Raw genomic sequence first — 14,174 nt, forward strand, 5'->3', positions numbered from 1 at the left:
CTTATCCTAGAGGATCACTGTGTACAGCTGTACAAGATGTGCACAAAGGCATCAGGCTAAGGAGGGAATTCATGGTTGTTATGTAGCCCACACACCAGGATGTATCTTATGTGCTATGGAGAACCTACTCTACAACTCTTCTAGCCTCTATTCCCAAAGCCCCACTAAGTACAGAGATTCAGCCCCCAAGAAACTTTAGGGTACACACTATCATTATTTTCCACTTTTTATGCTCCCCAACTCCCTCCCATACAAGTACCAAGAAAGAACAAAAGTTTTCAGAAAAATCACATTTTATTGACCTTTATTCAAAATTACAAAAATAGATATAAATAAAAATAGCTGAATATAATTATTAAATATTCAGTGTATAGGAGTGGGCCTCACCTCACCCAGTGAGGATTGGATAAACTCAGACAAAAGGTCAGAAGGGATAACTGGCCAAGAAAGAACATCTATGAAAAGTGAAACTGAAAATTTATTGCTGATCACAGGCATGCCCCAGAACGATATTTCATGGGCATGATCACATGACAGACCCAAGAGGCCCTAGGAGTGGCCCAGGACCTCTCCAGACAGACCCTTCTATGTGTCATCAGTCCATTCAGTTTAGGGAAATAGATTTGCAGTCACACACAGGGACACCAGCTGTTACACTGACAGCCCCATGCACAAGTGTGCACACATATACACCCATATATAATATTTCCTGATACATTCATGGAATGTCAGAGCCCTTCCCTCAAGTCATTAGTGTCTCCACTCCCCAAGCCACTGTTCCACAGTGGCCAATCTCCCTCAAGAGACCTCAGTTCTTTTCGGCTTCCTAATTGAGAAATTATTTGTTTCCCAACAGTAGGCCTCATGAATGCCTGCTGTTGGGGGTTCTGGCTCTCCTTCTACCCATGCACAGGAAATGGCATTTTTTTCTCTCCAGGAGGCTTCAGTTCAGAAAAAGATAAACAACTGGTCAACAACCGTCCTGGGTCAGGGCCATCCCTCCATCCTGGCCCCGGGGACTCTGGGGACTCAGCACCCAGGCCTGTAGCTGAGGATCAAGCTATTGTCACTCCCCTGGGGGGGCAGCACACGTAAAAACCATCTCTTCGAGAGCCTGTCTTTCTCAGGTTCTCCCTTATATAGAGCCGAAGCAGATGCTTCTGCTGCAAAAATGACAGCCAACGTGGGAGTGGGTGGTACCCCTCGCTTCCCTTGGCTCCCTGGGGAGCCTCAGAGGGTTAGGCCATTCTGTTGCCTGGAGTGCATGTGGATCCAAGGCAGGAAGTGTGAGACCCTTGTGTAGACGCCTGGCTTGTACTTCATGGCACAACCACTGCCCCAGCTCACAATCCCCGTCAGAGTCAGGCGGCCTTGGATAGAGCAGACCAGGGGGCCCCCGGAGTCTCCCTGTTAAGCCAAAGACATAGAAGGTGAGCCCTGGGAAAAGGGAGGAGGGGGTCATCTGATCCAATCACCCAGTCATGCCCGAGACAGAGAGAAAAAGGAGAATATCTTAGAATCCCCAAGTCCTTAGTGGCTCCCCATTTCCTACCATTTCAAGTTTAAAATCCTCCGCTTGGCTTTCAAAGCCCTGCTATCTGCCCCAACTCCATCTACGCTCTCAGACCCTTTTCCTTGCCATCCTGGAATACACCATGCTCAGGCTTGGTTTTGTATCTTTCAACAGGAACGGTCTCCTTTCTTCCCTCTGCCTCCCCAAATTCTTCCAGTCACCTTCTCTCTAAAGCTTTCCCTTTATGACCACCTCACAGGTACTAACCTCCAGCTCCTAAACACTGATCATTTACAATTCATACCATATCCTGAGCACTGAGTTGTATTATTTTCTAGTGTTTTCCTCTTTCTTATGGTCCTATTCCCTTCCCTTCTCCAGTCTGAAGTGCCTAGCACAGAGCCAGGCCTATGACAAACGTTTGGTAAACGCATAAAAATTAGTTTAAACTAAGACCTGAGCTCCTAATTCTGACTTCTTGGGGCTTTGGCTGGAGAGGGGCTCTCAGAAGCTGGCAGGGATAGGCCCAGGAGCCCAGGGGAGATTTGGGGGTGACAGGAAGAGAGGCTGGAACTCTCACCTGGCAGGAATCTGTTTCCCACTGTGGATCAGCGGCACACAGCATTTTGGTGGTAACTTCAGAGCCATAGTAGTGTGGCTGCTGACACTCCTGGTGGGAAACCAGCTTCACAACAGTCATTTTTAGCTGCTCTGGATAGAGATAGTCAGCTAGATGGAGGAAACAAGGAGAAGTTTACTTTAAGATGCGTCTGTACAGCCTTCCCACAGGGACTCTCTGCCAGGGAAGGACCAAAAAGTGTCCCTACGAGGGAAAGCCTTTATTCTTTCCCCCACAGATCTGAGTCTTTACCCCATGTATACCCCCTCACACATACCCCCATCTGTTTACCTTTAGGGCCCATCACTCCCTAAATGGTGCTCCCCACTCCATCCCTGGACTATCTACTACCTCCACAGTGCTCCCATCTCTATCTCCACAGTCCAGTCTTGATCAAGTTGAGCTCACTTCCAGGTTATAACATTCCCCCAGGACCCTCTGAGCCAGCCCTAAATGTCACTTACTGTCATTCTCTTTTCCAAAGCCAGCAATCTCACAGCTCATGCCGAAATTAGCATCTCCACGCACTGGAGGCAGACAGATGGTTTGTATGGACCTGGATGGATGTGCACACTGGTCCGTGTTGGAGCGGATCTTCAGCAGGGCTGGGGGAAGAGGGATGCAGGGGAGGTAAGGGGGGAAGATCTCTACCTGGCCAGGTGGTCACCCTCTCTCCCCTCCAAATGCTGAAGGACTGGATGTCTATCCCCAAATCATTTAGGGTCAGAGGCCATCCTGGAAAGTCTGCTGGCAGCTTATTACCTGAAACAAGCCTCTCCTGTCCCATGCCTCAAGGGTTTTGTTCCAGCTGCTGACATGAGCCTTGGCCAGCCAGGGCTGGTCTATATAGATGTATGGGTGGCTGAGGCAGATGGGCTAAATTCAGCTCAATGCTCTAAGTTCCAGATCCTGGAACAGGCAGAGGTTGTATCCAACAAAAGAAGGGGCCCCCCCACCCATGTCACATGCTTACCGGGCCATTGCCATCTTGAGGAGGCTAAATGTTTGGAAATTCAAGGTTTCTGCAGAGGAACAGTAGGCCTCTCCCATATGTCCTTCTGCTGTATAAAGCAGGATCTCTAGCTCCCCTACAACCTCAACCTCCCATTTGGGTCTCTTCTTGGACGCCTCTTCCTCCAACCATCATCATTATGGCAGATAAGGGCTTTCTACTCACCAATATCATTGTGGTGAGCAAGGCTGTCAGCATTGTAGTCCTCATGCAAGATGAGCTTCTCCACCTCAAACATCATCTCCCCAGGTGTCCTGGAGTTACGCTTTGACCGACCCAGGTAGACAATGTAGTCCTCCTTCTTCGGGTGATTACTGTGGGAGGGGAGACTTGTCAGATAGTCAGATCTCATGAGATCTCATCTCGTCCCCTCCCCTCAAGGTGGCCTCAGAGCAGGACTTGCACCCAAGGCCATGGCCTGCACGGGAGGGGCCTAAGAGGGTAGAATTTAAGTGGCATCCTTTGCTGGGAAGGAGAAGGAGATGTGTTTGGGGTAAGACAGGAGGGTCAGGGAGTAGAGATGGAGGACGTACATGAAGCAGTGTGTGGCGCTGAGCACCCAGCAAGGACTGATGAGGCTGCCACCACACAGGTAGGTGACAGAGCCTCCATGGTGCTTCCTGTAGATGGCGGCAAACCATGGCTGGTTCTCGATGGTGGTGAATTCTCCACCAATAATCTTAAAGCGAGGCCTCAGAGCCTTCTGGCCACATTGAAACTCAGCTTTTTCTGGAGTGAGGGGATTTTTTCCTGGAGAAGAAAGAGAAGGATGTCTTGGGGAGGCAAGTAGGAGAATGTCTCTCTCTTGTCTTCTAACCTCCCAGTTTTCCAAGGCCAGGCAGGGTCCCTCCTCGACCCTCCTGTGATGGGATAAAAGGACATATGATCTTCCCTACTGTCAAAAACAGGTCAGTGACACTCACCAGAAGAGCATTCTGGCACCATGCACTCCCGGACAAGCTGCTTTAGGCCAACCTGCACATAGCACCAAGGCCTTCTATGGTTGTTTGGGTTCCTGGTAACACAGAAGGCGGGGGGTCATTCCAACCCAGAATACATCTCTTTCCCCTCCAGGGAAAAGTCAGCCAGAAGCTTGCTTTCCTCAGGCTATGGACAGCACTCAGGAAACACAGGAGGTGGTAGCAAGGGATCCTGGGGGGCTGTGAGAGGGTCTTTGCTGCCACCCCTCACCTGCAGTAGTTGTGTTTGCCCAGGCCCAGATGAAGGGCATCGGGTCTGAGGGCGTGGTACTCTTTCAGAAGAACAGTGGCAGAGTTCCAGGCCAGGCAGGGCCGGCCTATGATGTCAGTGTCGACCTTCCCTCGGTAAGAGTGACCATTCCCCTCAAAGCAGGTTTCTGTTGTATCTAGGGAAGAATGTGAGGATGAGAGATATTAGAAAGAAGAGGAAATTCAGACAGGCATTTTAGAGATCCTGTCAGGCCTCACATGAAGGCCCGGCAAGGAAACGCCAGAAAGGGTCTCACATTTGTGTGCCGCCAGAGATGCATGAAAGAGGATGGGGCGGGGTTTGACTGTGTATCACACCCAGGGCCGAAAATGTCCCCCACTCCACCTCCAGCTCCTGACTCCCGCCTGCTCTCCCACCCCACCGATCTCTCCCTGCCCCCAAATCTCTGGTGCCCCCTCCCGCCCAGTTAGAGTCAGGATCCCCATACCTATCTCGCAGTGTTCCCCTTGGAATTTCTTTGGACAGTTGCATCGATGAATGTTGGAGAAGTACTTGTAGGACACACAGGTTCCTCCATTCAGACAATGGCAGTTTGCTGGGGATCACAAAGGTGGCGTGGTCAGAAAGGAGCGTGGGAGGAGGCAAGGGGGAGCCAGCCCTGCAGCAGGGTCAGGGAGGGGCTGCCCCCTGAGGCTTTTCCAAGAGGTCTGTATAGTCAGATATTATGCAATGGGTGGATACTCACATGCACTAGACCCTGGGTGAAGTTCATGGCTTCCCTGGAAGAGATGGAGGGGAGGAGAAAAGTTCAGCAAAGGTCCCGCCGGCCTGGGACTCGAGGGAAAGGACAAACTGGCCCCAATCCCAAATCTCACCCTTTCCTCCGGCTCCCTCTCTCTTCACCTTGTTCATATCTAACTAGCCCTCACAGGGAAGATCATAGGTTTCTAGCAGGGAGAAACGGATTGACTCAAGCACACTTCACATACAGGGTGCAAGAAAGCGGGGTCGGGGGGGGCGGCGAACGACGTCTCTACGGCTTCTTCCTCCCTTCGCTGAAAGTGCGAACTCTCTAAGTTCTCAGGATTCCCACTGCCACACCTGTCCTGTTTTCCCCGAGATGGTCTGGTCCCGCCGTTGATGGAATCCAGAGGATTCCAGCTCCCTGTGCAGCCCCGTCCCCCCCCCCACACACACCCGAGTGCCACCCCCCGCGCTGCTCGGGATCCTGCAAGCCCCCTCGGCCTGCTATAGGTCAAAGCGGGAAAGCCACTTACTTCGGAGTCGCTCACCACTAGGGCACAGAGGAGCAGGCACGCCAGCAGGACTCTCATGGTGGCGAGGCTGGGGCTCTAGGCAGCGGCTCTGCAAGGGAGGGAGAAAGTCAGCTTTACACAGAAGCCGAGGAGCGAGAAGGTGGGCCGGCTGGGTTAGCGCGGTTCAGGGCAGGAATCCCTAGGTCTCCTGCGGGGCGCACCGGCCGTGGCCAGGGCCCCCAGGCCTGCCGTCTCTCTCCGCTGGAGGCGCAGGGGTCCGAGCACCCACAGAGGGTGCACAGGCACCGCGAGCGGTGAGTCAGGCTCGGCAGCGGCGGAGCGGGGGCAACTGGGGACCGCCGAGGCAGCCGGGGTTGGGGGAAGGGACGCCCGCAGGAGCAGCTCTGCGCAATTGGGGTGGCCCGCACTCACCGGTAGCTGCGGCAGGAGGGATACCGAGCAGGGACGGCGGGATGCGTTGACACTCTGACAATCCGCGGGGCTCTGGGGCTTCCAGTCGCCGCGCTGTGCTGCCGGCCGGCTGCGGGGCTCTATATCAGGACCCGCCCCAGCCTGGCCCCGCCCCAGCCCGGGATCTCCCCAACGCTTCCCTTTCCCTCAGCTTCCCTGGGGACTGGCGCGACCTGGACCCGTGGGCTTCCTCAGCCTTGACTGAGAGTGAGGGGCAGCGCGGTCGCCAGCGGAGGGGACGAGCGAGGTCTGAACAGAGAGACCTAGAGGTATCTCAATTCCTCACCCCCTCCTCCCATTCACCTGGCTTGGGCCCCACTCCAGGGCAGAGGCCTCCGAAACGCGCTAGAAAGACTCCCCTCCAGCTCTGCTGACTCTTCCCAGATCCCCTAAATCAGCTCTTCTCCAGTCTTTCCACCTTTGGCCCCCAACCGCCTAAGAGAGTGATTCCAAACCCTGGGTATAGGGGCATAGTGTGCAGCTCCTAGAGCTAAGCCTCTTTCTCAAAGTGAAAATGCACTTGACAGGGGCACCTGGCTGGCTCAATCCGGGGAGCACCGGGGACTCTTCATCTCTGGATTGTGTGTTCCAGCCCCAGGTTGCGTATAAAAGATTACTTAAAAATAAAGTCCTTGAATGGGACGCCTGGGTGGCTCAGTTGGTTGGACCACTGCCTTCGGCTCAGGTCATGATCTTGGAGTCCGGGGATCGAGTCCCACATCGGGCTCTCAGCTCCACGGGGAGCCTGCTTCTCTCTCTGACCTTCTCCTTGCTCATGCTCTGTCTCACTTTCTCTCTCTCAAATAAATAAATTTAAAAAAAAAAAAAAAGTCCTTGAAAAGAAAGAAAGTACACATGACACACGCTGGCTAACTCCTGCTGACAGGGTCTTCCAATAGTAGCTCCCCAAAATTCACCAACATAACCAGTGGATAAGACAAACCTCACGGAGGTAAGGACCTTTGGTAGTGGCTGGCAGGGGCAGCGTTTAGGCAAGATGGGATTTTACTGAGAATTTGCCAGTTTGGTTTAAGGGTGGTGTTTGAAAGTGACAGCTTGATAAGGATTGGCTATGGATCATGGTATAATATTATAGGATTGTGAGAACAAGTCTAAGGGCACAAACTATTGATGCTTTTTACTGAAATGTTGATGGATCTTCCAAAAAGCTCCTATAACAAGCAATCCCTTTATTTGCCTGGCCCAGAGTATAGGTAGTTAATAAAGAAAAAATAATAGGAAAGCCTTGTTAACATAGGCAGTAAGCTGTGGAGGGGTAGGAAGTTCTGTTTTCGCATCTGAGGAGAGGAACTGGGGAACTGGAGGACAAGAATGAGATTTATTTTTCACTGTATGCCCTTTCGTGTTATTTAAATTTTTTGAAAGCTTACCTTTGTATCCCCCATTCCAAAAGTCTCATTATAGATCTTTAAAAAATGCATATGTATTCTAGACTTCATCCTAAAGCCTTGCTTCTTTTTTTTTTTTTTTTAAAGATTTTATTTATTTGACAGACAGAGATCACAAGTAGGCAGAGAGGCAGGCAGAGAGAGAGAGAGGAGGAAGCAGGCTCCCTGCTGAGCAGAGAGCCCGATGTAGGGCTCGATTCCAGGACCCTGAGACCAAGACCTGAGCCGAAAGCAGAGGTTTTAACCCACTGAGCCACCCAGGCGCCCCAAGCCTTGCTTCTAATAAGATAAAATAATTGTTTATCCAGCAAGATTGGCCTCCAGGAAGACAGACCATGTGTAAAGGACTCCACCCGCTCTTCCTGCCTGAGGGCAAGCTCACAGAACTGTATAGACACGCACAAGCACGTATTCCTCAGACACAGTTGAAGGAGCCCAGCAGGGACTTGGAAGCTCAGTCAACCCCAACCCTTTCCCCTAGTGTTGGGAATCAGGGCTTGGGGGGAGTCGCTTCTTTCTAAGCAGAAAGACTGTCCCCCCTAATGGGAGGAAAGGGGCTGAGTCCCTGTAACTCACCAGGGCCCTAAAGCCAGGCCCAAGGCTTGGTCCCTTTTTCGGCCTAGGCCTACAGCATTTTTTGTTGCTTGGACCTTGGGTCTGGATCCACTTGAGAGGGCCAAGAGGATGACGGGGAGAAAGCCATCAGAGTAGGGAAGAGGAATGCTTCTCTGCTCTGCTCCTGTGAGAGGTATCAGGATGCCAGCCTCTGCTCCAGGTAAAGTGCAAGTTAACCATCGAGCTTTCGTGAGGAAAGTGACCCATTACCCTCTGTAGAGAGTTCTTCTGTGCCCAGCTGAGCTGCCAGCACCTCAGGGAAAGGACTGAGTCAGAGGTGCTATAGATCGCAGAGTGGACCTACTTCCTCTAAAAGCCTGAAGCATGTTTTGTTTGGATTTAGAACACATTAATTGCAAATAAACGTGATCAAAATGTAAACAGAGATGTTGCAGCCTGAGGACTTACCCCGAAACTACTAGGTTAAGTATCAGGAAATTCCCAGCACACTGTCATGATTCATAGAGCACCCCCAGCAGCTCTCATGACTCCAGATTACTTGGCTGGAGGCTGTCATGCTCATTCTTGAGAGCAGGATGACCTCATTTCCTCCTGGACAAAGAGGCTTGGAGACCGTTATGCAGCTGACACTCTTCTTCCCCTTCCTTCCTACTACAGTCCTTCACCTGGTGGAACCATCCAGAAATCTCCGGCTCTTAACTTTCTTTCCACTCTGCCATCTTTGGTGCTTCCTGAAATCTTCGTGCCTGTCTTTTCTTGCACAGCTGTGCTGGTCTTTCCCATTCTTTGAGGACAGGGACCACATCTTAAATATCTTTGTCTCTTCCTCAGTACTGGGCACAGGCCTTGCTCACGTAGGTGCTTCATGAGGGATGGATCAAAAAACAAGTGGGAACAGAGAGCTTTGAAGCATCCTGTTAGTTTCCCTACTCTCTTTTCCTCTTGCCATAAAAAAAATAGTACTGGTATTATTCCTGTCTTGTGCTGGAAAGCACTTTGATACAATCTATTCCTCTTTGTGGCATAGCTGGAAACCATTATTCCCATTTTGAAATGAGGAGAATGAGGTAGAGAAAAGATACAGACTAGATGAGTCAGCAAAGCCAGCACTAAGACCCAGGTTTTCTGATCCTTGTTGCCATGCTCCATACAGAGATGTACAAGAGGTGTACAAGACAGAATGCTGTGAAGATGAGGGCCAGGTGATATATACAATATTCCAGCTCAGGAAACCCTCTTGCTGCTTTTGGAGACTGCCTTCCAGAATACTCCTCAGGCTGTGGGGCCCTAGTTCCTGAGAAACCCTTGGTATAGTATGATTTAATTGCTTGCCTGAGTTCCAGGAACTAACCTGGTGATCTAGGCTCTCTAAGAGAATAAGGAACATAATTTCAGAACTTCATTCCGTTCCTGACTCACAGAGTCAAACCACCACTCTGCCTCTGTGTTTCAGGGGGCCAAGTCGGATGTGGCAACAGAGACTAATAAAGGGGCCCCCTTTCCTGAAGCTTCTCATAAAAGAGCAGGCAGATGCCAGCTGTGCAAAGAGAACCAGGATGTCCAGACTTGACCCTGAGACTATGTTCAGGAAACTGGGCCCCTGAAAAGGATATTTTCTGACCAGTGGGACCTAAGGGAAGTTCACATCAAGTCACAGGATATATTCCTGGGTTGCTACACCAAGAGTGTTCAACATGGTACTATACCAAGAGTACAGTGTCTAGTCCCAGGTCTACCACATCCAAGTTCAATAACCTTAAGCAAGACACTTAACTCTCTTCCTTTCAGTTCCCTTTCTGCAAAACAAGGCAACACCCACTCTGCCTGTGCCTCACACTGCAGATTGAATGGGATCATGCTTGTGTGGGAAAGCATCCGTTCATTCCTTTATTTATAAATATTTATAAATACTCAGTATTTATCATGGGCCTACTATGTGCCAGACACAGTTCTAAGATACCAGACATAAAAGGATGAACTTCTGGAGTGCCTGAATGGTTCCATCACTTGAGTGAAATCTGACTCCTGATTTCAGTTCAGGTCATGATCTCAGGGGCCTGAGATCAAGCCTGGGTCTACGCTGGACATGGAGCTTGCTTGAGACTCTCTCTACAAGCCCCCCTACCCCTCCCTCTGCTTGCACATGCATGTACATATGCTCTCTCTTTCTCTCAGAGAAAAAGCAAAAAGCAGGATGAACTTTGTAAACTACAATTCCTACCCTGAGGGTCTGCCTTGCCTTCTTGACTATGGCTATACTGGTCGAGAAGACCAGCAATTCTCTGGAGTGACTCCCAGAATTCCAGTCAAGTCGGGATGCCGTGTCCTTAGTCAATTCCCAGCAGCTGGCCAGCTGCATGTGCTGATCACACCCCATCGTCCTGATTCCCATTCCCTCCCACCATTATCCGCTGTCTGTGGCTTGAAGCTCTACTCTTTTCCCCTCTATACCCAGGGCAGACAGATTCCTCTGCAGTTCTGGGAAAGAGGCCCTGAATGCTGGCCACATAGCTTCCGTGTGTCTTCTGTTCCTCCCTGCGTTTGGCTTAGTGCTCATGGAAAAGATGCTGCTGTCACAGCAGGCACTGAAACACGATGGGGGAGGTGCTGGAACTGCTAACCCCCATCAGCCTGTGGAAAGAGTGGAAAGAGCAGGGCAGAGGAAGCCACATACTTGCTTCCTTACTCATGGAAAACAGAGAGGCCCGGGGGCTGCACCCTGAGGTTATACTCTGTTGTCAGTAATGCCCTGAACAGAGAGGCTGAGTTGGTCCCTCCAGCTTCAGCCTCTGACCCCTACTCTTTCTCACCCTTCCCTGCCTCACCATCTCTGGCCCAATTCCTAGTCCCACCCAAGCCAGCTAGCTCAGATCTCTGCACGAATATTTTGAGCCCTGGCCAAAATTGTCTTTGTCATTAATCCAAACCCAGTTACTTCCTCAGTCAGGAACTTGTGACCTTAAAGGAGTGTTGGTCATGGGTTTCCAGACCTAGATCTTGAGTTCCCTCCAAGAACCAAAGCTAGGTCCTGGTCCTGGAAGTTCTGCCTGGGTTACCATGGGGGGTGGCAATGGCTACTTACCTGGAAGCTGAAGGGGATACCCAGGAAGAAAGGATTAACAAGGCAAACTGAAAACTGGTAGGTAGGGCTGGGAAGTCAATGATGATTAAGGAAATACTTTCAGCCAGTATATTCAAAATTTTTGCACAGAAGCAAAATCACATAACATCCATAGCCCATATGATGTATAATTTCATGTGTTATGGAGGGCTAATGAAGGGAAGTGAATCATCTGATTTCATTCACTGAAAATGATGAGATTCAGAATTCACGGATTTTGAAGAAACTCATGACACATTTCCACCTTCTCCTCTCCTATGTCTGATTCCTGACTCCTCCCTTCCTGACCAGCGTCAACTCCCACCCCCAGTCGCTTCATCTTCCTACCCACCTGCAGAAGGTACTTCTTTTCTTCAAGCAGTGATTGGTAACAGTGTGATGAAGCAGCCAAGTCCTGGGGGTCAGGGGCAGGTATGCTTCCTTTCAGAAGGTATATAGGATGAGATGTATGGAAGTCTGTGAGAGGAGGGAGCAGAGACAGAGCTCGGAGTCCTTGAGATAGGTGTGTTTGCAGAATGAGCGGAAAAACAGCATGAAGGTATTCTGACCAGGAGGCTCCTCTTTACTCTGAGGGCAGTGATGGTGGGAGGTGTGACAGCAGTTCAAGAAGGGGAAAGCTGGAGGTACCGGGCTGGCTCAGTCAGAAGAGCATTTGACTCTTGATCTTGGGGCTGTGAGTTCAAGCTCCACATTGTGGGGGAGAGATTACTTAAACAAATAAAATGAACCATTAAAAAAAAAAAGAAGTGGAAGGCTGCTTCCCACAAGGAGATATTATAATCTATCCTTTGTTAAAGATAAATGATATAACTGACTTGTATTTGCTTAGCATTAATTTCTTTTTCAATCTTAACACACAACCTTTAAGGAAGCTATTATTTTCCCCATGTTGTGAATGAGAAAACGGAGACTCACAGAGTTTAAGCAGTTTACCCAAGGGCACGCTATAGGTAAGTGGTAGACTTGGGACTTAGTCCCCTACTTGCTCGATTCCAGGAGGTAGAGACCTATCTCTGATGCAGTATCACATTCTTTTGGGAATGTGGGGATGCTTGTTCTTACACCTGGGAATCTTCCTACCTCTAACCAATGGTGCCATCCCAGGGCAGCCCTAACTGTCTTAGTCATGTCTGTGTCGGTTCCTGCCTACTTAGGTCGAGCCAGACTTTAATAAAAATGCTCTTCCTTTTCCTTAATACAGCCAGCCACAGCTGAGGCTGGTCAGAGAAGCCATCACTGGGTCTTCTGGCTGTGCTTATAGCTATGTGGATCTCTGGGAACATCAATGGCCAGTTTTCCTTGTTTGCAACCATTATTCACCCATATTAAATGATGAGGATAGCCTAGGGTTCTTCGTGGGGAAATGAGAGCAGCATCTCTTTTAATGCACTGCATTACTTGCATTTTACTTAGCAGGGCATTGGGCAATAGTCCTGTGCATTATCTCACTTAATCCTCAACGAGGGAGATGCAACACCATCCCACTTTATGGATAAGGAAACAAAGGCTCTGAGCAGTTAAAATCACACAGCCATGCCAATACCTTGGAAGTCAAAGCTAGATTTCTGACTCCAAAGACTGTGTTGATTATCACTATGATAGTGTTATCTCTTTACCCCTCCCTGAGGGAAAAAAACGTACCCTCTTGAATGCATGCCCAGGAATCTGTAATAATAAATATTCACTAATGTTGGGTTTTCTGACCTTGCTTGATTATAAGAATCACCTGGCTTTGGAGTGCCGGGATGGCCCAATCGGTTAAGCATCTGCCTTGGGCTCAGGTCTTAACCCCAGAGTCCTGGGGATCAGGATCAAGCCCTACATTGTTGTTGTTGTTGTTGTTGTTGTTGTCTATTGTGGGGTTCTCTGCTTAGTGGGGAGTCTACTTCTCTCTCTCCCTCTGCTCCTCCCCTCCCTGGTTCCCCCACTTGTGCGTGCCTGCTCTCTCTCTCTCTCTCATTCGCTCGCTTTTTAAAATTTATTTGACAGAGACAGAGAGCTCAAGCAGGGGGAGCAGCAGAGGGAGAGGGCTCTGCAGACTCTCTGCAGAGCAAGGAGCCAGATACGGAGCTGGATCCCAGGATCCTAGGATCATGACCTGAGCCGAAAGCAGACTGAGCTTAACCGACTGAGCCACCCAGGTGCCACCCCCCCATACTCACTATCTCTCTCAAATAGATTTTTTAAAACTTAAAAAGAAAAAATTACTGGGCTTGAAGGTTGAAAAAATGTAGATTGTCAGGTTACTTCTTGGAAATTCTGCTTCATTAGGTCCAGGTTGGGGCCTAGGAGTCGATTCTTTTCTTTTTTTTTTAATTTTTAATTTTTTGTTTTTTATAAACATATAATATATTTTTATCCCCAGGGGTACAGGTCTGTGAATCGCCAGGTTTACACACTTCACAACACTCACCAAAGCACATACCCTCCCCAATGTCCATAACCCCACCCCTCTTCTCCCAACCCCGCTTCCCCCAGCAACCCTCAGTTTGTTTTGTGAGATTAAGAGTCACTTATGGGGGCGCCTGGGTGGCTCAGTGGGTTAAGCCGCTGCCTTCGGCTCAGGTCATGATCTCTGGGTCCTGGGATCGAGTCCAGAATCGGGCTCTCTGCTCAGCAGGGGGCCTACTTCCCTTCCTCTCTCTCTGCCTGCCTCTCTGCCTACTTGTGATCTCTCTCTGTCAAAGAAATTAATAAAATCTTAAAAAAAAAAAAAAAAAGAGTCACTTATGGTTTGTCTCCCTCCCAATCCCATCTTGTTTCATTTATTCTTCTAGGAGTCGATTCTTTTTTTTTTTTTTTTTAAGATTTTATTTATTTATTTGACAGAGATCACAAATAGGCAGAGAGGCAGGCAGAGAGAGAGAAGGAAGCAGGCTCCCCGCAGAGCAGAGAGCCCAATGTGGGGGGGCTCGATCCCAGGACCCCGGGACCATGAGCTGAGCCGAAAGCAGAGGCTTTAACCCACTGAGCCACCCAGCCGCCCCTAGGAGTCGATTCTTTTTT

The 14,174-nt window shown here is 49.8% G+C and overlaps 1 protein-coding gene across 1 annotated transcript; it reads right to left on the reverse strand.

Moving 5' to 3' along the window:
- Nucleotides 1–275: 275 nt before the first annotated feature.
- On the reverse strand, nt 276–6,179 carry PLAU (plasminogen activator, urokinase). Its single transcript, XM_059169847.1, has 11 exons — nt 6,024–6,179; nt 5,613–5,700; nt 5,081–5,114; nt 4,823–4,930; nt 4,336–4,510; nt 4,068–4,159; nt 3,678–3,894; nt 3,310–3,458; nt 2,597–2,737; nt 2,094–2,242; nt 276–1,407 (listed from the first exon to the last, which is right to left on the reverse strand). The coding sequence occupies exons 2-11, from the start codon at nt 5,667–5,669 to the stop codon at nt 1,231–1,233; spliced, it is 1,299 nt and encodes a 432-aa protein (XP_059025830.1). The 5' UTR covers nt 5,670–5,700; nt 6,024–6,179; the 3' UTR covers nt 276–1,230.
- Between the last annotated feature and the right edge of the window lie 7,995 nt (nt 6,180–14,174).

Source organism: Mustela lutreola, chromosome 4, assembly GCF_030435805.1.
Source record: "Mustela lutreola isolate mMusLut2 chromosome 4, mMusLut2.pri, whole genome shotgun sequence".
Lineage (NCBI taxonomy): Eukaryota > Metazoa > Chordata > Mammalia > Carnivora > Mustelidae > Mustela > Mustela lutreola.

What these genes read in the sequence shown, in the direction of transcription:
- PLAU (XM_059169847.1), bottom strand. Translation starts at nt 5,669, where the DNA reads ATGAGAGTCCTGCTGGCGTGCCTGCTCCTCTGTGCCCTAGTGGTGAGC. An exon ending in AGGGGAACACTGCGAGATAG is followed by an intron (nt 4,511 to 4,822) that starts GTATGGGGATCC and finishes ATTCTTCCCTAG; the next exon opens with ATACAACAGAAACCTGCTTT. An exon ending in GGTGCCAGAATGCTCTTCTG is followed by an intron (nt 3,895 to 4,067) that starts GTGAGTGTCACT and finishes TTTCTTCTCCAG; the next exon opens with GAAAAAATCCCCTCACTCCA.